A 24,449-nucleotide genomic window follows, 5' to 3' on the forward strand; every position below is an offset into this window, starting at 1 on the left:
AGGACTGTGGATTACATCGTCTGTCTTCAGCCTCACGTCACCGCAGTTAAAGCCAGTAATCATAAAGGCCCTGGCGCATAAAACCCGCACTTTGTTAATAAGAATAGGTTCCGGTTTTTATGGCAGCGGGAGTCGAACTGGCCATGAATCCGCCGCATATGACAGAGGAAAGGGCGGTTTTCACGCAGCTGAAGCCCGTGAGGATGTCGGGAGCGGACGGCGCCGAGGACACGTCCGTGTTTGAAGACGTCAAACCGCCGGTGAGAATCTCTGCCTTCCCGCTGAACTCCAGACTCGGCCTCTCTGGGCTTTTAATACCTTCTACTGATATCCTCAAGTCTTATAAACAGTCTGTGATGATGTAAACTGGCTCAAGCTTCGGTTCCTGTTTAATTACCTTTTGTTTAACGGGCTGCACAAAACGCAGCTCACCAGTAAAGGCAGGTTAAAGTCCTAAACTGACACCTGACAGCGAAGACCTCAGCTAACACCAATTATATGACAATCCCACGCTTTTGGAGATGGATAGAGTTCTTCTAAACTTTATTTGCAAAAGTGTAGGTTTAAAAAAGCCATGCAAAACACCACATTTCAAACAACTCTGAGGAGTCATCAAGCCCTTTTTATGATAAACAGGGTTTTTAGAAGTGTGATGATGTTAAAGTTGCTTCAACTTCAATACTTTAGCAAAGACTAGTCAGAGAGGAGCTGTTTGCAGACCTTCAGGCCTGGTTTCCTCAAGTTCTCCTCACCAGAACAATCCCTTCATCCAGGAGGAGGTTGGTTCATCCTGAGAGCAGCTTCAATTCAGATACTATTTTTGCCCCATCCTATAAAGTAACCTCATGCTTGCAGCATGACTTGTGTCCCTGAACATTTCAGGAAGTAACTCAAGGCTCATTGCTCACAGCCCATCTCAGTGAGATTCAGAAGCCCCTTTTGGCCTGCGCCGTAAACCCGGACAGCCGGTGACAGCGCAAACATGCAGCTGCATTAAAGTTACATGGCTTTACAAAGGCCTGCGTGATCGCAACACGGTGCAAACTGAAACCGAACTCCTTTTGTTGTGCTCCAGAGTTTGGTCACTTGCCATTGGTTTTTGGTAAACAGGTGGTGAATCCAAACACCTAAGGCAAAAAAAACAAAGAAAAAAAAAAACACTTCCCATGTGGGCAGCAGTACAAAACTGGTGGTTGGTGATTACATTTTCAAAATGTAACATCCAGAGGGCATCTAATACCCGCGAGGGTGTGTAAATCCTCAATTTCACGTGATTTGTTTTACTTGCATGCAACACGTTCGGGTCTTAAGTATCATCGACAGAATGACCTGGATGGTTCTTTTTTGTGAACAGGGAACATGAGAAGCTAAATGCTGTAGCTGTTTATAAAAAAGCAAGAGAGGATTTCCTGCCTTTTTTTCCTGTCACCAATAATCCAACAATAATCCAAACATTTCATCTAAAGCACTGAGTGTCTCTAGGTATGTGGTTGTGTTCTCTAGGAAAGCTCTCTCTGGGTATCTTTTTGCAGATTACTGTGGGACTCTATGGACTCCATAAACATGAGCCACTTTACAGCCCCGGCCTGTTTGTGTGCTCATAGGATTCCATGAATCATAATGTTCTACAGCTGAATACCTGAACCTTAGTGGGCCAATGCAGTATTTTTCCTGTTAATAATTGACTCAATTATCATAAGACATCAATTTGTCTTGAGTTCAACGAGTTGTTGGTGCTACATCGCAGGTTGCAGCAAATAGTGTCTTTTGTTACTTTTAGGGTCACTGTGGAGCGTTCCTTGGGGTGAAATAGCTTGGATATGTGTTTGTCTTTTTTTGTTTCATCGCTTGAACCTACGACAGGCTTTATGCAAAAACATTACGTCAAGTACTCAGAAGTCTAGCTAGGTGAAATTGTAACCCCTCAGGCAAATTTTTGCAGGCGGCTGCTTTGAGGAGGTTTACCTTATGTGCTCTTTGTTCACCAGAGGTTCATCCAGTTTGTTTCTCAAATTGGTCGCTTTCTGTAAGAGTTCAAAATAAAAAGAAAAAGGCTCTTCCTTCCTTTTGTTTTGCTCATTTGACTCAAACAGTAAAACAGAATGTTAGTGGAGAGAAGGGAGGGGGAAAAAACACATCAAATCTCTCCTTTGTCTTGTTTTTCAACTTTCTTTTTGCCTCTCAGACAGGTCTTTGTGTAATTGTGTTGGTGTTTTTTAAACAGCGCTTAACTCGGCTGTGTCGTGACAGACGTATGTTGCTCAACCTGTCTGTGCAGCGCCCGCATCTCCGCCGTCCTCCCTGAGGCCAGAGAGCGCATGAGGCAGGCCCACCTCTTGACAAAGTCACAGCCGTGATAAGACCCTCAGGAGTCCAATTCCTGTTACAAACAGCACTTTGATTAGCTGCCAGGGCATTGTCTTCACAACTCCAGTGAAATACTAAGGTCATAGTTGTTTTGTTTTTTTGCACAAATATTTATTATGTTTTGTTTAAATTCTTTATATATTTTATTTTAGCATGCAGAGTCTTCAAATGAAAATTTCTAAAAGAAAGAAAAGTGGCCATAATCCACAGTTAATTGAATTTTTTTGCTCAGTGTAGCATTATGCCATGCAGAGAAGCAAGGGAAAACATTAGCATGGTCCAAAGGAAACCCAACTCCTTCCTTTGTGTGGCCTCCCTCAATTACTGAAGCAAATATTTAGTTATGGCTAATTAGCGTCCAACATTAGTCACCAGCTTGTCATCAACCTCAACATCAGAATACCCTCAGATTCACATGCAAACACCAGCAGAACTAGCTGGGAGCACTGGAAAATGCAAAATTAAAGACGTTAGGTCTTGTTCTGGTCCCACAGTAATCTGCAAAAACATAGCCAAGAGAGAGCTTTCCTAGAGGTTTTGTTCTGGTTCCCTGTGTCAGGCTTTGCGACATGTCAAAACCTGACAGTTTTGCACCTGACATATAATTCTTGCTAATCACTAACATCTCGAGTAACCTGTAAAGAAATATGAAGACAAACAGAATTCCAGTTGTGATTGAAATATGTTAGATTCTGTCATTTTCTTTAGCCTTGGAGAAGCAAAGAGGGAACTAAAAAGTTCTAACAGCTTAGTCACACCGCTGGGGGGCAATTTTGGATTTAGACACAGTGGGAGTTGAGGGATTTTGTTGTTTGTAAACCCATAAGTTGCCAGGTATATTCGTCAATATCACTATAAACATATATTTTTACAGCTCTACCACTCTTTTAATTGACTAAACCTGGCAAAAGAGACAAAGTCCAATATTTATGGCTCATTCTCCTTTCAATGACTAAAAAAAATTTTTTTGAAAGCTTTTCTAGGTTATAAGTGTAACAGTAGCTTTGTCTTGTAATTTTGTAGTGTGGCTTGAAATAAAAGAATAACTTATAATACACACAGCTCTTTTACTGGTGTAAATTTAAATCTCTTTCTCAAAGAAGCAGATAGCTTCTTTTAAAACATTTGAGTCATCGGAAGAATGCAGAATGTAAAACAATAACAACACACAATGTTCTGTTATGTACATCCTTCTTACCCCTGAGGCTTTGTAAGTAATTTTCCCTGGGAGCTTTCTTTGAAAGTTTAGAGAAATATTCTGCTACACCAGTTCTGCTTGGATTGGTGATAACTCCATTGTCTGAAGTGTGAGAACATCATATTCAAGTCAAACTCAAGAAATCAAGTCAAATTTATTTCGGAAGCATGTTTGAAATGTACAGTAAACCAGACAACAGTTTTGCATAAAATGAGAAAAAAACTGGGGATGAATTAATAAAAATGATTTCCTAAAACATGCATCAAACCTTTTTTAAGGAACCTTCATTTGTTGCCACTTAATATAGGACACATTAGAAACCTCTCAGTTATTTGTCTTTTATGTGACATATTGGCACATTAGCAAACAAAGCTACTTAACAAAAAGTTACATAAACAACAATTGAAAATATTTGTTTTTATCAACAGCTAAAAAAAATGTCAGGTCCAACCCATTATAATCATATAGTAATTCTGAATCCTAGTTTCCTCTTTTTCTAGCTATTCATGTTCTATGTACAAATTAGCATTAGTGACACAAAACTGTTCTTTGTTGCTATGGATGCTTCTTTTTTATCTTTCTGCAGGTGTAGAAGCAGATTTCTTGGCTGTTTTCTTGTCTTCTTTTTATCCTCCTACCTGTCCTCTATTCTTAACTCCTTCCTTCCCTCTTAACCTTTTGACCCACTGTTCTCCCTTCTCTTTTCCCTTTTTTTCCATCTCTGTGTCCATTGTATTTGACATGAACCCAAAGCAATCTAATACAATTTTATGTCAAGTGGGGCATTATAGCGAAAGACTTTCTTACTAGTGAAAGTAAATCTGTTGGGCTTGTCTAAGGCTCTCAGACAGCAATTTTGATTGCTCCACTGCTGGATGGGATGTAAAACAAAAAAAAAAACACAAAACTGAAAAAAGTAGCACTTAAAATTTCCATGAGTTGTTGCTTCAAAAATTAGTGATATTCTTATAATCTCTAACATCAAGAAGGACAGAATATAAAATATATACACAGCTAAAATCAAATATCTTCCTTTTCTGTTACTTCTGTTCATTTACACACCAGCATTAGCTTTGCAGCTAAGCTAGTTGATAAGAAAAAGAAAAGTAAAATGGTTTTGGTTTTATTTATCAATACGGATTTGGATTTTGTCTTTTCAGTTGAAATCAAATCATTAGTTGCCTCTGCTTTGGATCAAGCAATTGCTAGCATAGCACAACTAGCTTAGCGTAGCCAGTTTAGCTTGTTGTATGTTGGAAAACTTGAAAGGTTGCTCAGGAAATACAACTTCTGACTTTGAACTCAAAAATTCACACAAATATAACGGCTTTAACGTTGCCAAAAAACAATATCATCCTAATATAGATAAGAGCTACTGTGTTAATATCATTGAAGTCAAATCTAAGTTTCCAAATTATCTGCGCTCCACACTGGAAAACACTTTTTCTATTTAAAGTACCACAAATCCATCATGCACAAATACTTTCATTATATTAGTATAAGACATTGATATGAAAAAGTCTGTAAAGATAAATTGGACATTTTTTTATTTTTCTGCACAATAGTATATAACGGCTGCCTTTATTCGGAAGAAGGCAGTTTTCTGCTTTTGCGTGTGTTTGCATATATATATATATATATATATATATATATATATATATATATATATATATATATATATATATATATATATTTTTTTTTTTTTTTTTTTTTTTTGTTTGTTTGTTTCTTGGGGGGGGTTAGGGTTAGGGTTCTTGTTTTGAAAGGCTGCAAAGATTGCGTTCATGATGAAATTTACATGTTAAAAGTTGCGTCCAAATTACGCCTACCTGGTAGATTTGATGTTTGCAATCTTCTAAATGGATAATCATGATCCATTTTCTTCAAAGCGCGGTGCTTTAACCTCCTGTATTAGAAGCTCTTTATGGTCAGATCAGTCCATTATTCTTACCAGGATTATGAGAAATAAGTGAAGGGAATTAAACTTCTTCCTAGATTCTTGTGTCATTATGTCACCTGTGAGTTTCCTGTAAGACTGACTGCAGACGACAGGATAAGTTACAGAATAACTTCATGGCGCACAGATCAAGAGCATGTTGCCAGTCACGCCCACTGATTCCTGAAGATTAATACTTCAGATAACATCCAAATGTACTCCAAGCATTTTTTTTTTTTTTACCCTGGATTTTTACCGGAAGTTTCTTTTGGTTCTGTCCTCCAAGGCCCGTCCGTCTGTGTGTTATCAGACTGAACAGCCCAGTTTTCCACACAACTTATTGCCAACAGACGTTCTCCGGGCAGCTGAGGTTTGACATGGTTGTGGTTTGACTAATGATTTGACTTTCAGGACAACACATGCATGTGATTTGAATACAAGTGAGAGCCTCTGCCGTGCGCGTGTTGCAGCTCGTTGGTATCCTCACAGCAGTGAGTGAGGTGAAAGCGTATCTGAGGAAATATTTGTATTTCCATTTGTATTTTTTTCAGCCATCGAGGTAGATTTAATTTTTTCCATTTTTACTTGGGTTTAAAGTCTTTTCTGTATCATCTGTATCATCATGATCATCTCAACCAAACAGCAGACCTGTTTTAAAAACACAAATGTGAATTATCTCTAATCCCTTGGCACAGTATGTCCCTTTCATGTTTCACTCATGTGATTCATGGTGCGTTCAGTAATCTGTGTCCATCCTGCCCAGCCATGTCTCCCTCTGTCTTCAAACAGAAATATTCTGTTTTCTATTGGCTCTAAGAAAAACAGTTCCTCTAAGGGCTGCAAACAAAAGGTACAATAAGTCTTGAAAGACTGAACTTATTCTATGCAGATCCTTTCAGTTTCCTCAAACAGTAACGACCACTGGCAGCCTAAAGGAAGGGGAACCTAATTATCTTTGTGTTCATTCAGAACAAAAACAGAAGAGACACAATAAAGTATAGTTGAAATATTAAAAAATGAGTAAATATATGCAATGATGGCAAACAAGAGGAGTGCTTTTTAGGTACTTGAATGTAATTCCCCAAATAACACAATTGAAAACATTAAATAGAAATAATTTCATAAATGGAAAATATAAAGAAACAAATTATAAAAGGAAAAAGAACTAAATGTTACATTAATTATGACAAGAAAACAAATTGGGATGAAACAAAAATGTAAATGATGCGACAAAAATAAAATAAGCTGAGAAAGAAATGATGAAAGTAAATCTATAATAATAAAAGGAAGAAAAAAATGAGTGCAAATAATGGAATAAAATAATAATACAATGCTACAATAAGCAGCACTATATATGCTACACTCAGCACATAAGTCTTATGATTGCAGGTCAAGACAGAACAATGATAATAGAATGAACCAGATGGAGGGTTTGAGTGATCATCCAACATTTCATGAATTATGATGGTTTATTGTTGCTCTGGTGTGTCATAGTGGTGGACGAGCCATGTGCTAACAGTGCTATCACGTTAGCACGTGGCTACATCCTGTTTAGAGAGGGAACAGGAAATGGAAGGATCGTCACGGAAATGGGTTGGTCACCCAGAGCTTTATAGTGACTGGGAAAAGAATATAAATTCTCTTCAGTTTCTGTTAACTGATAAAAAAGACTTGTTTTTATGTAGTAAAGTCATTTTTACTTTCCTTGAAAGCTAAACAGATTTCTCCTAATTTTCTTTCCTATCAGAAACCAGAAAACCACATCACAGTCTCAAAGGTTTGATGTTTACCTCAAATGACCTCAACACAGCTTCTCCTCTGAACAGACCCGCTGGCCCCAGTGCAAATATATATTAGTTTCCTTTTCTGTTTTTTATGACAATCCAAAGGCGAATAACCTTTTGCATTCCTGAAAGCCATAAAGCAGCGGCGGTGTGCAGCCAGTCATTCTACAGTTTGCTTTAACCGGGGGGCGTTTTTGGTAAATGGACAGAAAGTTGATTTTGGAATTTTCAAACGATATCTCTTGCATCCACTGACAATAGGAAATCCACAACTAAATAAAGAAGAAAAAAAAGTCTTTTCTGTGGTTGTTTTTTCACCAGAACGCCTTAATGGAGACAGATGTTCTGTCTGCAACAGAGCAAATCTGAAACGTATAGAATCATCTTTCTGTTGCACTTGGGGCTAAATTCTGCAAAACCTCTTTAAGGATGGAGGTGAAGGTGGGTGGAAGTGGGAAACTCCCACTCCGACCCATAAAGCAGCTGATAAGAGACTGTTGTTATCAGGCTGAAAGATTCATAGTGCGGCTGTTATACATTTCTCTAATTATTAACTGACTCGCCACCCAAAAATATTCTCCATGTTTAACGCATTAAACAATAGAGAATCGTTCTGAACTGAAGTCCATTGACTATCCTGCTTCAGGCGTTTCTTTAGCTAAATGAATCCAAGACTTAAACCAAACGACATGACCTCAGCTTGCAGCAGAGAAATCTGGAGAAGTTTGTTAGCTTTGGGAAAAGTTATAGCAGTCACCAACTAATCAAGACCAAGGTCACCTTAGGGTTACCGCTGCAATCATCCACTGTAACATAACCTGGTTCTGTCCAGTTCTGAGAAGGACACAAGCTCTCTCTCTTTTTGGAAAGAAACAAGGCAACTGTTTTTGTTTTCCACTTTTTTTCTACACAGAAAATACAGAAGTCTTTTCTTCTCTGCAGCTTTCTCAGATTGCACTGATCACACAGCAGAGGGAGTTCACCTGTGACTAATGATGGACATCTGACCTGGCCCTGCAGGGAAAAGGATGCAGGATTCACACATAGATGCATGTAAAAACAAGAAAACATGCAAACAGCAACATGTAGAGAAAGGCTCAGGACGGGTGGATTTCTTTATTTGGAAAAAACCAAGAACTTTCATGATTTAGCAGCTTTGTCTGACTTTGTTGTGGAGGGATGCATTAGTTCGATTCTAGAGTTTAATTTCTGCATTTAGGTTAAGCTCTGGACTTTGACTGGGTCATTTGCAATATAGTGAGTGCTTTCTTTTTCAGGCATTTTTATGGCTGTTGTAGCATTGAAACTAATTGTTGTGTTGGTGAACTAGTTTGGCCGTATATTCAGCTGTCACAAAAGGTTTTCTTCACATTTGACTTGGTAAATAATTTGGAACCAAGATGTCCAGGTCCTCTGGCTGCAGACCAAGCCCACATCATGACTTCTCCACCACTGTGCTAGACTGTTCTTCATTTTGTCTGTCCTGTTTGACTCTTTTGCTGCATGTAGGTGTAACTTTGCAAACCATTGCCAAAAATCATGCAACCATTTTGTTTTAGAGAGCCACCGGCAATACTTTTCAAACAAGCCAGGCTTTGTCTGTTATTGTCTCCTGTCACAAACTTTTAATATTTGGTGTGTGACCTGAGGACTGAAGAGTCTAATGTTCTCTGAATTGATGCACCAACTGATTTTGGGGGGATTTTGTTGAGCCGTTGATCCTGGAAAATTGCCAACTTTCTGAAACGTTTTCCACTGCAAATAGCTTTTCTTTTTGCAGAATGGCAGAGCTACGTTTGCTGTTGTGCAAATGAAAGACGAGTTCATTACGTCCATTTTTCCACTGATCAACATTCTGCTTTGAAGTAATTGCGTATCCAAGAGCAACAGTTAGTTTGCGGTTTAAAGCTCTAATCTTCATATTTCTGGTTTCCGTCATCACTTTCAGTTTATGCTGATGTCCCTGCCAGATTAGAAGTCCTCCTTTGTGCATCACACATATCACACATTTCTCTTGCTTATTTTAGCTCTCTGATGCTGTCCGCTGTGTGTCTCACTGGCGTGTTTTTGCATGCTGATCCCAGTCGTCCTCCTCCCCTCGTGTCCGTCGTCTTTTGTAAAGATCGGATTTGTCTGGCAGGTTTATTTTTACCCCTCAGTATTTAGGTTTTGCACCATCTTTCTCATGCGTTCAGCCTTTGTTTTGGTTTGTCTAAGAGCTTTTTTTTTTTTTTTTTTTTTCTTTACTCATTGTCTCCTTCATGCATCAACCCCCTGGCCACGCCCAGGGAGGGATCTCACTTGGAGATATCACCCGTCTGAGTGTGCAGGTGTAACGTGTGTGAATAGTCTGGACCTCTTAGAATCTGTGCACATTTTTAAACTTTATGTGTGTGGGTGTGGGTGTGTGTGTGTGTGTGTGTGTGTGTGTGTGTGTGTGTGTGTGTGTGTGTGTGTGTGTGTGTGTGTGTGTGTGTGTGTGTGTGTGTGTGTGTGTGTGTGTGTGTGTGTGTGTGTGGTCTGCACTGCAAAGACTCTTTACTCAACTTGTGCACTGCCTGCTTCATGGACTCTGAATGACACACACCAGTTAATTAGGGATGAAGATCAGATTAATGGCTCCCAGTCAAACACAGGAAAATACCTGTCGTTTATTTTACTCAGCGCTGAGCATGTCCAGTCCTGCTGCACAGAAAAATGCCTCTGTGTTCACTACAGATCCTCCAGCTTCAAGGCTGAAAGAAGAGTTACCAGAAATAGACAAAAGCAACATTTTGCAAAAGCCATATAAAAAGCACAAACATCAGTGTGTTTAATGTGATGGGTATTCTTCTGCTCATGCATTGATTGCACTAATAGCAGAACTAGTTTATCATTTAGTGCTTTAGAAATTTTGTTGATAATTGTGAAGATTAGTTGTATGAATGAAATCCATAGCAACCATTTACCATTAAAATAACCTTAGTTAGCAACAACCTGAAGACCAAGGAGCGCAGCAAGGAGGAAGGTTGGAGAAGTGTAAAGCAGAGTTGGGTTAAAAAACAATATGACAACAGTATGTTGTGTGTCAGAATGGTGTAGTCAAAGTCCAGACATAAATCCAATTGAAAGTATGTGACAAAACCTCAAAATTGCTGTTGCAACCTAATCACAGCGTACAGCTTTACCTACTTTCCCAATAAAATACTGAAGTTTCTGTTGGTAAGGTGACAAAAAGCAGAGAGGTTCTTTGGTTAAGGTGACAGTAATTTTCCATAGAGTTTATAAGTTGCTTCATAAAGTGTATGATAATGTTTTTGGCACTTGTAGACTGATTGCATCTTTGTTTTCTTATCTTTAAATAAACTGAAACTTAAAACATGTCACCTCCTGCCTTCCTGTAATTTTTTTTTAATTATTTAATTTTTTTTCAGTTTTCCAAGGAAGCACAGTGAACATGCACAGGACAATACTTGCAGATTCACAAAATGTTGCATTTCTTACAGAACAGGACACTTTCTGTTACAATGATTTTAAAAGCTCAAAGTTGCTCCCTGAAGTTTAACTTCTGCTGTTTTCATCTCAGATTCAGCTGGAACTGGATAAGTACCTTCCCCAGGTCAACTGCCCCCTGCTGACCACCTCCACAGACGTTGAAAAGAAGTATAGACGAGAGAGCGCATCCGTGGTCGACGAGTACTTCTCAGAGGACAAAGCTCCCACCCCTTACAGCCTCAACATCAACCTCATCCTCCCCAGCACCACGCACCTTCGCACAGGCCTCTACAGGCCCAGTAACCCCAAAACGCTGACGCCGCAGCAGATCAAGACAGAACCGGGCCTGGAGGTTCCCTGCTCCCTCCCTGCCACCACCCAGGCACTGCCAGACTTCACCTCGGTCTTCAGCGTGCCGCCGGTGGTCAACAATGTTTTCATCAAGCCGGATATGAGCTCCACCGGTGGGGTGACGGTGTCCACTGCAGCTCAGCAGCAGCAGCCACACTTGGACACAGAGCTGCAGATCGGGCCGCCACCGCCGCAGCCGCAGGTCTACCACATGCCCAGCTCAGACCTCACCCTGTCACACAGCGGCACAGCAGCCCAGGGCTCCACCGGTGGCAGAACCATGCTGAACCTCGGCACCGCTGCTTTGCCAACAAACAACGGCGGCTACATGATGCACGCTGAGCACCAACTGCAGCAGCAGCATCACGGCTACTACCAGGCGTCAACCCAGCCCACGGCGCCCCACAGCCTGCCGCCCTCACCACCGAACTCACAACCAGGCAGTCCGGACGGCCAGCCGGAGCTGCTCACCCTCGGGACGCAGCCGCCGCCGTACCAGCAGCGCCTGGGGGGCCTGAAGGTGACCGGACTTTCTGCCCACGCACTTCTAATGACGCACGGCCAGGGCGTTCTGACGGGGCCCAAATACAACCGACGGAACAATCCAGAACTGGAGAAGAGGCGAATCCACTTCTGTGACTATCAAGGTGTGTGTGTGAGCTAAACATGGACACAGAAACATTGTGAAGTAGAAAAATCATCCATGATTTCTCTTTTATCATTCTGGGCTCAATTGGAAAAAAAGAAAACAAAACACATTTTTTTCAATTCTCAACAATAAAAACATTACCCAGGTCAGTGTTCGATTGAAAACACCTTCTGCATTTAGCCAAATTAAAAGCAGATTTGGATGCATCAAGGTGTAAATTAGAGTATAAGTCAACTTATTACTAATAGATTTTTACTTTAAAGTCTTAGTTATTTTCTAATTCATTTAATTTCTGTTTGCATTCTGGTCACAAAGCTGCTTCCAGGGCAGTTCTCCAGTCAGCATCCTGCATGCAACCAGATTTAACAGCTTGATAAACAAATTGTTAGCAACAGCAAGTTTCAGCACAACCACTCCAACAAGTTTGTCCAATTTGCAGCCAGAGTCGCTGTTGGGTAAACAAACTGAAACCCAAAAGCAAAAGCGCACAAACACGCAAGATCGTTCAGGAAGGATTTTCCCATTGCCAGCATCCTGTTAATAAAGCAACATACCAGCAGATTAGGGCTGATTTCAACTCGATAAGAAACATTTCTAGCAGACAACGAAGACATTGGTCTTGGTTGTCTGCACAATTTATTGCAACACTGTTTATTAGGTATTATATAAGTTTGTAGTTCAAAATATATGGCAGTTTGTTTTTCGCCTCATAAGAAACTGAGAAAAATGAAGTTCTGCTGCAAGATGTGGATCTTCTACTGTTTGATCTAAGCGGATGTTGTAGTTCTTCAGGAATACTTGTGTCGTTTGTTGAGGACGTCTCTGCTTCCTGCCTTGCTCATCAGCTTCTCCAATGTTTCTTCACAGGTTGTACCAAAGTTTACACAAAGAGTTCCCATCTGAAGGCGCACCAAAGGACACACACAGGTAAAACCTCTTCCCAACTGGCAGAGAGAGACTGTGAAGTGGGTCTATTTGTTTGGCATCACTTCCTCATTTCCTGTCTGGTCACCGTCTGTTTATAGAGAAACCTTTCATTTGTTTATTTATTAATCCAGAGTTCTCACACAATCTGGAAAATGTTCTTTCCATCCTTACTTCCTCTTCTTCTCCTTTTGTTTCCTTTTATCCTTCCTACCTCTTGTCTCCCCGTTCTGTTTCTTCTTCATCATTCTCTCTGAGCTCCTTCCAAATACTGACTGAAAACCAAAAAAGGATAGAATGTATCTTGGTAATGAGAAATTTCTAGAGACACTGAAAGTCACTTTAAAAATGTTCTATGAATGATTTGGCTTCCTTCTCCATAAAGCAATATTTGATTGCATCTTACTAATCCTATCGGTGCAAATCCATGACAACACTGATGGCTGCTGACCATCGCAATCTCCTCTCCTCATCAAAAGGTTTAGAATAAAATAACAAGTTTGGTTTGCATCCTTGTCTTTGTTCATCCTCTGACCATTTTTACAATTAATTCAACTAAGTAAAAGTCAAGCCAGCAACTGACTAGCTCTACAGGAGCTAACGTATGTTTAGGTTTTCTTGATGTCCATATTGGCGAATGGGCTGTTTTCTAAAGACATTTCATGTGCTGAGGGTCAATAGCAAAAGGGAAGTTTTAGGAGATGACAGGAAAACCTGCTGTGGTTTACAATTTGGAGAGGGCAGGACTGACATTAAGACCACTTTAAAAAAAAAATCAAGAACCTCTGGTTGCTTGGAAATGCTGTGTAAAACCATGAAGCCTGGTTCAGGAGTGATTTATGGGCTCAGCGGTTGCAGATCACTGGATTTTCTGGTTTTATCAGTCACAAGATGTCTCTGAAAGCTGCAAAACAACTTGAAGATACGCTCCATGATAACGTTTTAGGACTCAACAATCTTGTTTTTGCATTATGCGTCAACTTTGAGCATGCAATGTCAGCTTTTTGTAGACATGCTTGTTCTTCTGTCCCATCTTTTTTATGTCTAATTGCAAAACGGCAAACACCCATTCAATCATACTGTAACTATTATCCTTCTGATGAAGCCACTTTAAGCTTATTTATTCAAATGTTGCATGTTTGTCACTTAGCCAGTTTCGATACGCCCTCAAACAATAATAGAGGTGAAGAATAAGAGCGTAATTAAAATGAAAATGACACTCAGGCGATTTTAGTGTTTGTTTTTTTTGCTTTCTTTTTGTTTTTTGTCTCCAGCACACGTGTTCATGCTCATACTTGTCTGCTAAATTTCTCAAGAGAGCGAGAACAAAGAAGGGAGGGAGGAGATCAAAATGAAGAAAAGAGAATAAAAAAAGAGGGAAGACGCACGATTAAACGAAGACCAAACCAGTTCCTCCTGCTTTTCAGTTCCTTTTCAGCGTAAGCAGAAGTTGAGAGGTAAAAGGGGCTTTGCCTGCAGAATGGGGGCAGGCTGGTTTCGACGTTTCCTTTTGGTAAGGTGAAACCTGCCGATTCCCAGCGGCCTCGCCTCAACCTGTGTTTTAGAGATTTACTCATGCGATTAAAAAGCTGCGCGGCTCCTTCAGCACAGAGGTTTGAACCCGCAACGAATGCAACGAGCAAACAGAAACGGACCATAAACGGATAAGATGAGACTTTATGGATGTGAGCGGGGAAGTTTGGCTGTTAAAGCAGCAGGACACGGCAGCATAGTGCAAACAGACTATATGTAATATAGTAATATGTCATGAGAATAGTAAACAAATAACATAGACAAATATATAAAAAGAATGACCACTGTGTAGATCAGGCATCTGTAGCCTTTACAGCCTAAATGAGACATGCTGTAGCAGAAATTATAGCTCCAATTTTGGTCAAAAAATATGAAAATATATTCATTTTTCTGACTTTCATTCAAATCTATAAAGTGATCTTAATCCACACTTATCCAGGTGTTTTGGATTAGTGTAGGACAGTTTACACCTCTGACTTGTGAATTATTCATGCATGAAAAGGCTTCTACACTAAAGCTATCATTAATAAAATGAATAAATCAATCAATCAAATTTTATTTGTATAGCATAAAAGCATAAATCATGTGTTTATGAATAATGTTGCTTTGTTTATTTGTTTCTAGCACCGATGGTAATAAGGGCCACAATCCAGTACAATGATATGTTGAATTAATATTTATGTACAGTCGACCCCCGGTATTTACACCTGTGAATCTTCTCATTACGTTTACATCTCATGTATTCTTCCTCTCCCATTGTTGTTTCAACTTTTTATCTCCAGATGTTTTAACAAGATTTTTCTAGTTTTCCATACCTGTTTATGTTTCCCGGTCAAATATTGATTGACTTCCTGATGAGACCAGCTCAAGTATAAATGACTTACCTGGAGTGTAAAACTTGTGTGACGTTTACGGCGATGCTTTGCCATTTTTTCTCGCTAATTAATTGCGGAGATCAGCAACTTTCACATCTGACCTGTTTTCTAATCAGATTAGAAGATAATCTGATTATTTTTATTGTTGCACTGACCCATTGCAGCTCTTTTAGGTCTGTTTCAGATTCCTGGAAGAAAAAGTGTATTCTTCCTTCCACAGTTGATTTTGTGAAGTTGTGTACTTGTGTACGTGTGCTTATATGACCATGATATTTAAAATTTCTTTCTCAAGTGCAATCCGTTCAATTTTGCCTGAGATTTTGCAAACAAGCCTGGCTGCATCACCTGCAGGTTGTCAGCCTGTGGAGGACAGGAGCAGATTATGTTTGCTTGATATTTGTCTCGTTTTAATCTTCCAGTAGATAAAGGCTTGTTGCTAAGGTTCACACCTGATGTCAGACTACAGAGTGAAACTTTTTGATCTAGGCTTTTGTTAGATGCTGAAAATTATTTTTGTACTTTGCTTAGAAACTTCGGTGTGTTTATCTTGAACTGATTGAGTTAAAAACGGCGCTCAGCACTGAAAGTTGCCCCCTGTTCAGTTGCTGTATTGGTGATAGTACTTTGACATTTCTTTACCTCTAGAATTGAATATCATGCCACGCTGTATTGTGTTACAAAGTTAGCAACTGCTAATCAATCACAGGGAAGAAGCACAATTTATGGTGGCATGAAATAATGATCTTGTCATTATGCCTGAAAGAACATTTCAAAGAACATTTTAGATTTTTTTTCTGCTAGAAATAAGAAAAGAAGTCAGCTGAGATGATTCAGAGATCAGATTGGGATTCCTGCTGGACGTCTCCCTCAGGAGATTTTTCAAAGTCTTTTTACCCAGCATGCAGCTGCTATGAAATATTTTGTCCGTCTCTCCACTCCTTCAGTGATAAAATAGTCCAGATTTAAAGACACGTTGTTTTTATAGCTTTCATTTTGACAGAATCATAGTTAATTATTACACTGACATCTAATTCACTGATGAGAAAGAGTTAGAATGTTAATAGTGTTCACTGACAAGCATCGGCTTCAGCAGTAAAAGTCTGTTTCTGTGGAAGTGAATCACCATCTACAGCTTTGTTGGAGAAATGGGCCCCTCCCATGAGCTCCGAGAAGGGAGTGGGGTTTAAGGGCCAACCTTGGCCATGGCCGCCTCAGCTCTTCACTTTGACTTGAAGTTGTGTGTCGATACCTAAAGAATGCAATCAGCCCGATTAGGTAACCCTCCAGCCCTCTTCACAAACACTAACCACGCTGATAAAACTTGAGTTTATGGGCGTCCTGAAGAGCCTGAAAGTGTTTGCTCTTTGACTCCGTAAAAAAATAAAAAATAAAAAGGCAGTGATGTTGTAAAAATAAATGATTATACTTCATTCGCATTAAACCAGACAGTCTGTACAAGTCTTATGCGTTTGAACCACAAAGGCAAAAAACCGAAAACCTGTAATCTTAAATTCAGCTGCTGACGAACTGAATAGCTGCCGAAGTGCAAGGAATGGTAAAAATGTCCCAATAGAAACATTAAAAATAATTATTTCTAAATCTAAATGTAACTTTAGGCTTAAAATGTTGAAATACTTACAAACCTCAGTTGTCAAATTTTTCAAAAGCTCTTTGTTCTTTCTGAAGTCATTTCTGAATGAGAGAAAAGTATCTGACATTTCTGTGGAAATGTTTACAACTTTTAACTCCTAGTTCTGTTGCCATGGTAATCCATAGGGCCTAAACTGGCCAGTTTAAAAACTGTTCAGCCACTCATTTAAAATTTTCACTTCCCCTGCCGGCAATGTCTTGCACAATCAAAGATTTTGTGCAAGACATTGAGGATCACAAGCACGTTTTATTCTGCTACAGTTTAAAAACCAACAAATGTCTCCTGTTTCTTCAATTTCTGCTCACTTTTCTACCGTTGTCAGTTCATGTGGTAATCCCCTAACTGAGGTTGTAGCTCTGATGTAGTGAGTGGTGCTGCTTTAACAGTCTCACTGCCTCAAAGAGGACACTTTTCTCTTTGGTTTGCTGTTTAAGTTGTACACAAAGTCTGAGAAAGAAGACTTTATTTAGAAAGGATGGTGAAAACTGGTTCACCACTACAGGGAGTGACGAAAACCCACAAAATTCTGTACTAAAATTGGTCATATTTTTAGTCCATAATGCACAGCAAAAAAAAATTATCTCACTAGTTAATCTGGCTCTTATTAAAGAGCCGCAAACAATCATAAACTTTTACTTAAAAGCAGACCTGGGTGCCTCCACCTAGTGAATAAAACCTCAAACAATTTAGAAGAAAAAGCGACTGATGTTCTGTTGTTGCTTCTGAGCTTCTAGCCCAAAATCTCTTTACAAAAATCAACCTTAAAAACTAAAAACTGTCTTATAATAACACATTCATGGAAGATCTTTTTTTTATATTCTGAGTCTACATCTCAGAATAAATTTAAAAGAAAATTCACACAATCATTGTTGTTTTGATAAAATTGTAATAAAACTACAAGAAATGTATTTCAATTGTTAAAAAAAGGAGCATGTTTCTAATCCAAATGCTTTCAACTATTTTGGTTTAAAAAGAATGGAGAGAAACAGGCTCTCACTGATGGGAATTCTGCTGGCATATAAAGGAAGAAGCTGAGGTTTTGGCTCCCTTTTAAATCGTGAGACTTAAAGTTTCTCAGAGAGTAAACGTGTATCTTCCATATAAAGTCCCCATCAGGCTGAATAAAAGCCTCTCTTTGTTCGGATTGATGGATGCCCTCTCGCCGCTCGCAGTGTGTTTTGTTGTGATTGAGTGGGTGAGACTGTGCGTTCATCCATCATGGCTTATGATGTGGTCAGAGTTCGTGAACCCATTAACACACGCATAAGCAATACTGTAGTTTGACCGTTTTTCTAGTCAGCCACCTGATCAAACAGCTGCTGGCTTCCATTTACCAATGGAAGCCATGGTAAATGGCTTCCATTTACCACGTCTGCAAAGGCTTTTAAGAGCTGATTCCCTTTGTCTTTATTGCCATTTTTTTTAAAATGATGCAGTTTGCAGCTTTGAAATATCGTATAAATTGTGTTGCTAATCTGCAGGATTTTTCTTGGGATTGAAGACGAATGCAGGCAGGTGTAGATGGATGACTTTTCACCTGCCCTTTTGGCAGCTTGTCGAGGAGCATATAGCAGTCAAGTATGTTTGTTCTGCGCTCCTATGTGTCGTATTTCACCAGCTCTCAGGGATAATAGTCTTAGAGAGCAGACTGGGCTTCTTTTGACCTCAGCGGCGCAGCGAGAGAGCAAAACCAAACACACCTGTGGCATTGAAGGGCCTGAGCTTTTCATATTTGTACTTTAAACTCCTCTTCCATACACCAGGAGTTACGATGTTCTCCATATAAGGAGACCCTAGTGCCGTTGGAGAGTTTCAGTGATATATTTTAGTGGATTTTGGGAAAAGACCAACATTGTTGGTAAAACATGATTACACCAAAATTCTTTAAAACCTTCTTTTGTTTTCCTTGCCACCCACTGTTTGCTCTTTGGACTCATAATGACTGTCACTTTGTTATTGATGGAGGCTATCTAATCAGAGCTAACAGAGTCCATGCTAATAATGAGAACATAATGACCCACCAGACAAAACAGAGTCAACTCTTCACATTTTTTGATAGAATAGCAAAAGCCAGTTTTGTAGAAATATTTAAAGTCTTTTTTACCCAGCATGTAACTGCTGGGTAAAAAAATTAAACCCCAGCAAACTTCTGGGGTTTGGTCATTTTAACTCTTTTTATTCCCAGATATTATTTTGCACCTCAGCTTTGAACTATTGCATTTTTCCTCTCTGTCATGTACATACCTCTTTTTTTTCTTCTTCTTCTTTGTTGATGATTAGCTCAGGTGTTTGGCTTCGGCACGTCGCTACACAGCAGAGAAATGTCAGCCTTTGGGTGTGGTGGGATAACTGTCGAGTTAGATTTACTCGGCTTGTTTTTCCGCTCTGCATTGAATCCATTTTTCACAGGTTCTTTGTCATCAAACCTCCTTATCATTATTGGCCCTTTTATTATTGTAAGACCAGTGGAACTTGTCTTGTTTCATAGAATCAACATTACAGATACAAAAAGATTTTGCAACAGTTGGATAATTATTGTTTCATATGATCTCTGTGCTGCACGCTACATGTGACTTTTATGTTTTTTTTCTTAAACAATACGAAACTGTTTACGGAATATTTGACCATCTCTTGTGAAATTGCAGAGTTTGTAAATTTTAAGCAGGCTGAGGCTAATGTTAGCCTGCTTTATTTTCTTTAAACCCAGTTTGGATGTTATTGTCCTCATTTCTGGAGTCCAGACTTCTTTTTGATAAAGAGTCAAGTTAAAACCATCAAGATGAAAATGTTACAGGTGTGTTGCACAAATTGTTCAATCTCACCTCATAAATGGATAGAAGGAATTTAGACTCTACTTCAGGAAGCTGATCTCAAACACAAATCATAAATGAATAACACATTTTAAAATTTTGGATACTTGGATATCTATGTTTAGATGTTTTTTTGGGACAGACAATAAAGTATACTCACAGTTTTATCAGCATTAAATACTGTGTTTTACTCTGGTAATTGCATAAAACTATGGATTTAATGTAAATAAATCTTAGCTTCCAAATGTCATTTCACTTATTCAAATACTTATATGAACAAGTGCTTTCTGTAATAATAAATTATGTGAGTGTAAATAAGGGAGTGACTACAACTTTACCCTTTAAAAACAAAAGTAAATTTGCTCAAAAATACACATTCATTTTCAAGACTACATTTTTTAGAAAAGGAAGTAAATTTTTTCTGTTCATGTTACTTTCTGAAAATTACATTAAAATACTTCAGCAGCATCTTAATGTGAACTTCTGATGTTTGGTTATCAAACATCTCAAATTTTGAATATATTGATATTATGTTATTGCTTACATCATGAAATTTTGTCTACTAGTCCTTGGTAGTGACTTCAAGACTTTGAGCGATTGTCGCTTTTTTGCCTGACTGTTGGATGCTTCAGTACCTGATTGTGTAAATGCATGAACTTTGGTTTATCTGCAGGTCTATCACTGGTCTGTATGAGATATAATCGTGATGTCGAAGCATCTCGTAGTGTGCTGATGACAATGTGTTCTCCTGTTTTCACTTCCAGGTGAGAAACCGTACCGATGCACGTGGGAGAACTGCGACTGGCGCTTCGCCCGATCGGACGAGCTCACCCGGCACTACCGGAAGCACACCGGCGCCAAACCCTTCAAGTGCGTGGCCTGCAGCCGCTGCTTCTCCCGCTCGGACCACCTGGCTCTGCACATGAAACGCCACCAGAACTAGAACCAAGCTGCCTGTGGATCCAAACCAAAACAGTCAAAGAGAGCAGCATCCACATATCCCAGCCACTTGTCTGGACTCTAGTACATCTTGACTCAAACACTCCAAAGAAAACCTCGGGGTGCACTAAAGGACCTGATTTTAAACTACAAGTTAATCTCTTTGTAGATAGATCTTTTCTGAAGATCGCTTCCAGGTTTCAAGAATGGACCCCAAAACACCTGATTGTCATGGAAAACTTTTTTTTTTTCCCTACAAAATGACTGTTTTCATCTTCCAACTGCTTTCAACGAGACATGTCCTGCCTGTGTACATACATGTGCATATATCTGTGCGTGTGTGTGTGTGTGGGGGGGGGGGGGGGGGTGTGTGTGTGTGTGTGTGTGTGTGTGTGTGTGTGTGTTTGAGAATACAGCGAATGTATTTAGCATTATACTTGATGACTTTTCTTTTTCACTGAATGCGATCCTGAGTAATGTTCTGTTTTGTGACTTCCTTGTGATAAAAATGAAAACCTCCAGCTGAGGGCCTGAATGGGGGAAAAGAAGCAAAAAAAAAAAAAAGAACTAGCAGATGAAATAACGCAGCCCTCCATGGAGGGGTTCATCAGAAGCTGGTTAGGCCTGCTCCAGCTCAGGTATTACCTGTCGAACCCACTGTTTGTATTCTTCATCCCTGTTGCCCCGGTGACTAGAATGTCAGCAGATTTTTTTTTTTTTTTGCACTGCAGTCTATTTGCTCCTGTTTGTTTTTTCTTTAATTGTTCTCATATTTGTTTAACGCTTTAGCTCTGAAAAGGCAGATGCGGCTGGGCAGAACTTTTATGTAATCAGGTTTGTCCTCCTGGTTATTTTAATGCGTCATGTGGCAGGAAAATGACTCAGGCAGGTTAGCATTCACTGCAATGTGTACGTGACTTACTGATGAGGCCTGTGAAGCGTTAGGGCCGCACTTTCTACACGGCAGATTTGACTTTAGAGTTCTTATCCTGACTGGAGAAATATGGGAAAACCCAAAAAGTACTCAAAAGAATTTCTACTATTAATTTCAATTTCAGTTGGAAAGTACTTTATTTATCCCAAATGAAAATTTGATGTTGCAACTTATGTCTTCAAGTATCTCCGAAGACTTGTTTTGGATTGTGAAGGACCTCCAATAGCAGTCAGTCTTACAACAAATCTGAAGTCCCTGACTGAGGACTGGTCCTTTATGATGGACTCATGACTGTCGTCAAAGCTCAATATCCGGGCAACAGAAACAGTTTTCCACTCTCAGATGTCCCAGATGACAATCCAGCTGCTAATCCACTTTATTTGCTTTTGTCACACCTCTTTAAATCTCCGTCTGGTTCTTTGGTTAGAATTCGACCAAGAGACGTTGGACTTGATCCTTGCCCGTTACACTGCAAAACCACAAAATCTTGACAAGAATTTCTGGTGTTTTTAATGCAAATATCTTAAAATACCTGAAATGAGATCAAACTAACTTACAAGTAACTTTTCAGCAAGACATAGCAGCTTGTTTTAAGTCCTTAGTTGATACTGATATTATTGACTCAAAACATGACTTATATCTTGCTGAAAGTTACTTGTAAGTTCTGTCTTATTTCAAGTGAAGTAAAATATTTGAGATAAAAATACCTTCTAATAGTTTGTGTATGTAGTCTATGATTGGTGGAAGAGATCTTTGTATCTCCCTCCTTCTCTTTCTAATTTACTTTCTATACCTAAAAGACAAACACGTTCACTGTTTGGCTTCTGATCTTGACCCAAATTAAAACCTGAGTAGTTCTGGAAAATAGAGACAAAAGTTTGCGATTGCCCTGACTGATCCCAATGAAAGATTTCACTCCATGGAGGCTGGCTGTCGATTAGTTGATTTAAGTGAAAACCTTCCTGTTATTTCAACAGTGTGATTATTCTACTTTTACTTTTTTTTTCTTATTTTGTCACCAAGGAAGAAAGTTCTCCTGTCTCTCTCAAAGAGGGAACACAGACCAACCAACTGTGTACATAACTGCAGTCTTAACCGAAGTCTCTGTAAATATTTGTTTTATTTACTATTATAATAATATTTTTGTTTCCTTTTTTTAAACTAATGGGATTTTAGATTGGTTGTTTGTGAGAATTTGTTTAATTTTGTTTTGATACCTAATGTGTGTAAGAGAATTATCAAATTGTCGATGTACAAATTATAAAGAACAATGGTTTGTTAGTGTGTTTTTCTGTTTGTGCAGCAGTGATGTTGCAATGGAATAATAAAAGATTTTTGGAAACTATTTCAAATTCTTGGTGTTGCTTATTTTGAACTGTGATTGGTGGAGGATAGTGGAAAAAAAAAAGATAACTAAACCGTCCTCTGTGCATCATGCTTCAGTTTAGCAAGATTAGCTAACAGGACCGTCGTGTCTTTGGAGATAAGCTGGAGATTTCTGAGATGGCTGATTTTGTGTATTGACCAGAAATGGTCAATACAGAACCATTTCTGTATTGACTTAGCAACATGTTTTTAATCATTAGAAATCTAAATATTCCATTGATGACCCTATTCTCTTTTACTGTAATAATTGCATTTATATTGTGCTTTCCACATTGTGTCAACCACATTGTCTTCACAGAAAGATGTAAGTTTGATTCTGAGTTAATTACCCTTTTGTGTCGACTCCTCCGCTCCAGACTTTTTTGCAACTTGCATGATATGAAAGTTGACGCCGCTAGCAAAACACAAAGGTGCATGATGTTCTGATGGAACAATTAAATACAAAGAGTAATTTGGTGCATGAAGATCCAAATGTACTCTGTCATTAGGTTTGTGCCAAGATGATTTCAGTCTGGAGCCTCAGAGGCCAGACATCCAGATCATTTGGAATGTGTTCCTTATGCAGTGGAAAACATATTTACACACAGAATAAAAAGACAGATTTTTTTCTCACTGTCTGAAGTTAAATCACATCGAACTTGTTTTAACTTTGTTTGAATTACTGAAAATGTTTCTATTTGGTAAATTGGAAAAAACGGCAAGAAAATTTTTTGCAACTTTCTTTGAACTCAAAATTGACTTGTGATTCCACTTAACTCAAATATATCACTTAATGATATAAGTGATATTATATCATGACATCATGATGATATCATATCATATTGATATAATTATGTAACACATAATTATATCAATAATTAAATATTACATAATTATATGTAATTATGAAACTGGCTGACTGTATGTAAAATTTTGAATTTGAGAAAGTTACAAAAAAATGTCTAAAAATTGTTCTCACCAAATTTTTGGACATTTCCAAAATATAAATAATTTTGGTAAATCTAGCTGACCTAAAACAAGAAAAGTTTTGATTTAAAAGTTAAATGTCTGATTTAACTTCAGACATTGAGAAAAAGTATCTGGTTTGAACAATACATGTACAAGACAAAATGGAGGAAAACCACGACTATGTTCTGCATTTTTAAACCATAATTTTCACCTTGAGGCTTCCTCAATCCTGCCTGCATTTGAGTCTCCATCAAAAACCAGACATGACACTCTTTAACTCTTACTGTGGAAGGTAATTCTGTTAAGTCAGGGGGCAGCTGAATACAAACACACATCACACTTTTCAGATTGTTATCAGTGAAACATAAAAAAAACATGTATCATCCTTTTATACCCTGTAGATTTCCCCTACTTTGTCCTGGTCTGTGGTTTGCTTCTTCATCTGCACCCAAAGTGCAAACTGGAGTGTTATCAGAGATCCTTCCTCCTATAAACTGACAGACTCCAAGAAACTCAAGTGTTTTCATCACTGCTGGTATTTACATACTTTACTCATTTCAAATAATATTTATTGCTGGTATATGCACACCTCAGTTTGCACAGTTTTACTGACACTTATTGGCAGTAGTATGTTTTTTTATTTATTCTACTCAATTGCACATTTCCTTGGATCAACTATTTTTTAATAAT

The 24,449-nt window shown here is 38.8% G+C and overlaps 1 protein-coding gene and 1 long non-coding RNA gene across 2 annotated transcripts; one reads left to right on the plus strand and one right to left on the minus strand.

Moving 5' to 3' along the window:
- The first annotated feature begins 4 nt into the window (after positions 1 to 4).
- klf5l (Kruppel-like factor 5 like) lies at positions 5 to 22,770 on the plus strand. The gene is made up of 4 exons (XM_055046679.1): positions 5 to 260; positions 10,851 to 11,757; positions 12,627 to 12,686; positions 20,317 to 22,770. The coding sequence occupies exons 1-4, from the start codon at positions 120 to 122 to the stop codon at positions 20,493 to 20,495; spliced, it is 1,287 nt and encodes a 428-aa protein (XP_054902654.1). The 5' UTR covers positions 5 to 119; the 3' UTR covers positions 20,496 to 22,770.
- Positions 12,692 to 16,841, minus strand: LOC129370597 (uncharacterized). Its single transcript, XR_008607067.1, has 3 exons — positions 16,731 to 16,841; positions 12,858 to 12,958; positions 12,692 to 12,774 (listed from the first exon to the last, which is right to left on the minus strand). It is a non-coding gene; the product is annotated as an uncharacterized LOC129370597 (long non-coding RNA).
- Positions 22,771 to 24,449: the final 1,679 nt, after the last annotated feature.

Source organism: Poeciliopsis prolifica, unplaced genomic scaffold, assembly GCF_027474105.1.
Source record: "Poeciliopsis prolifica strain line A6 unplaced genomic scaffold, Auburn_PproV2 SCAFFOLD024, whole genome shotgun sequence".
In the NCBI taxonomy this organism is placed as follows: domain Eukaryota; kingdom Metazoa; phylum Chordata; class Actinopteri; order Cyprinodontiformes; family Poeciliidae; genus Poeciliopsis; species Poeciliopsis prolifica.

Coding starts and splice junctions, on each gene's coding strand:
- klf5l (XM_055046679.1), top strand. CDS start 120: ATGGCAGCGGGAGTCGAACTGGCCATGAATCCGCCGCATATGACAGAG. Junction 261..10,850: donor TTGAAGACGTCAAACCGCCG/GTGAGAATCTCT, acceptor TTTTCATCTCAG/ATTCAGCTGGAACTGGATAA. Junction 12,687..20,316: donor GCACCAAAGGACACACACAG/GTAAAACCTCTT, acceptor TTTCACTTCCAG/GTGAGAAACCGTACCGATGC.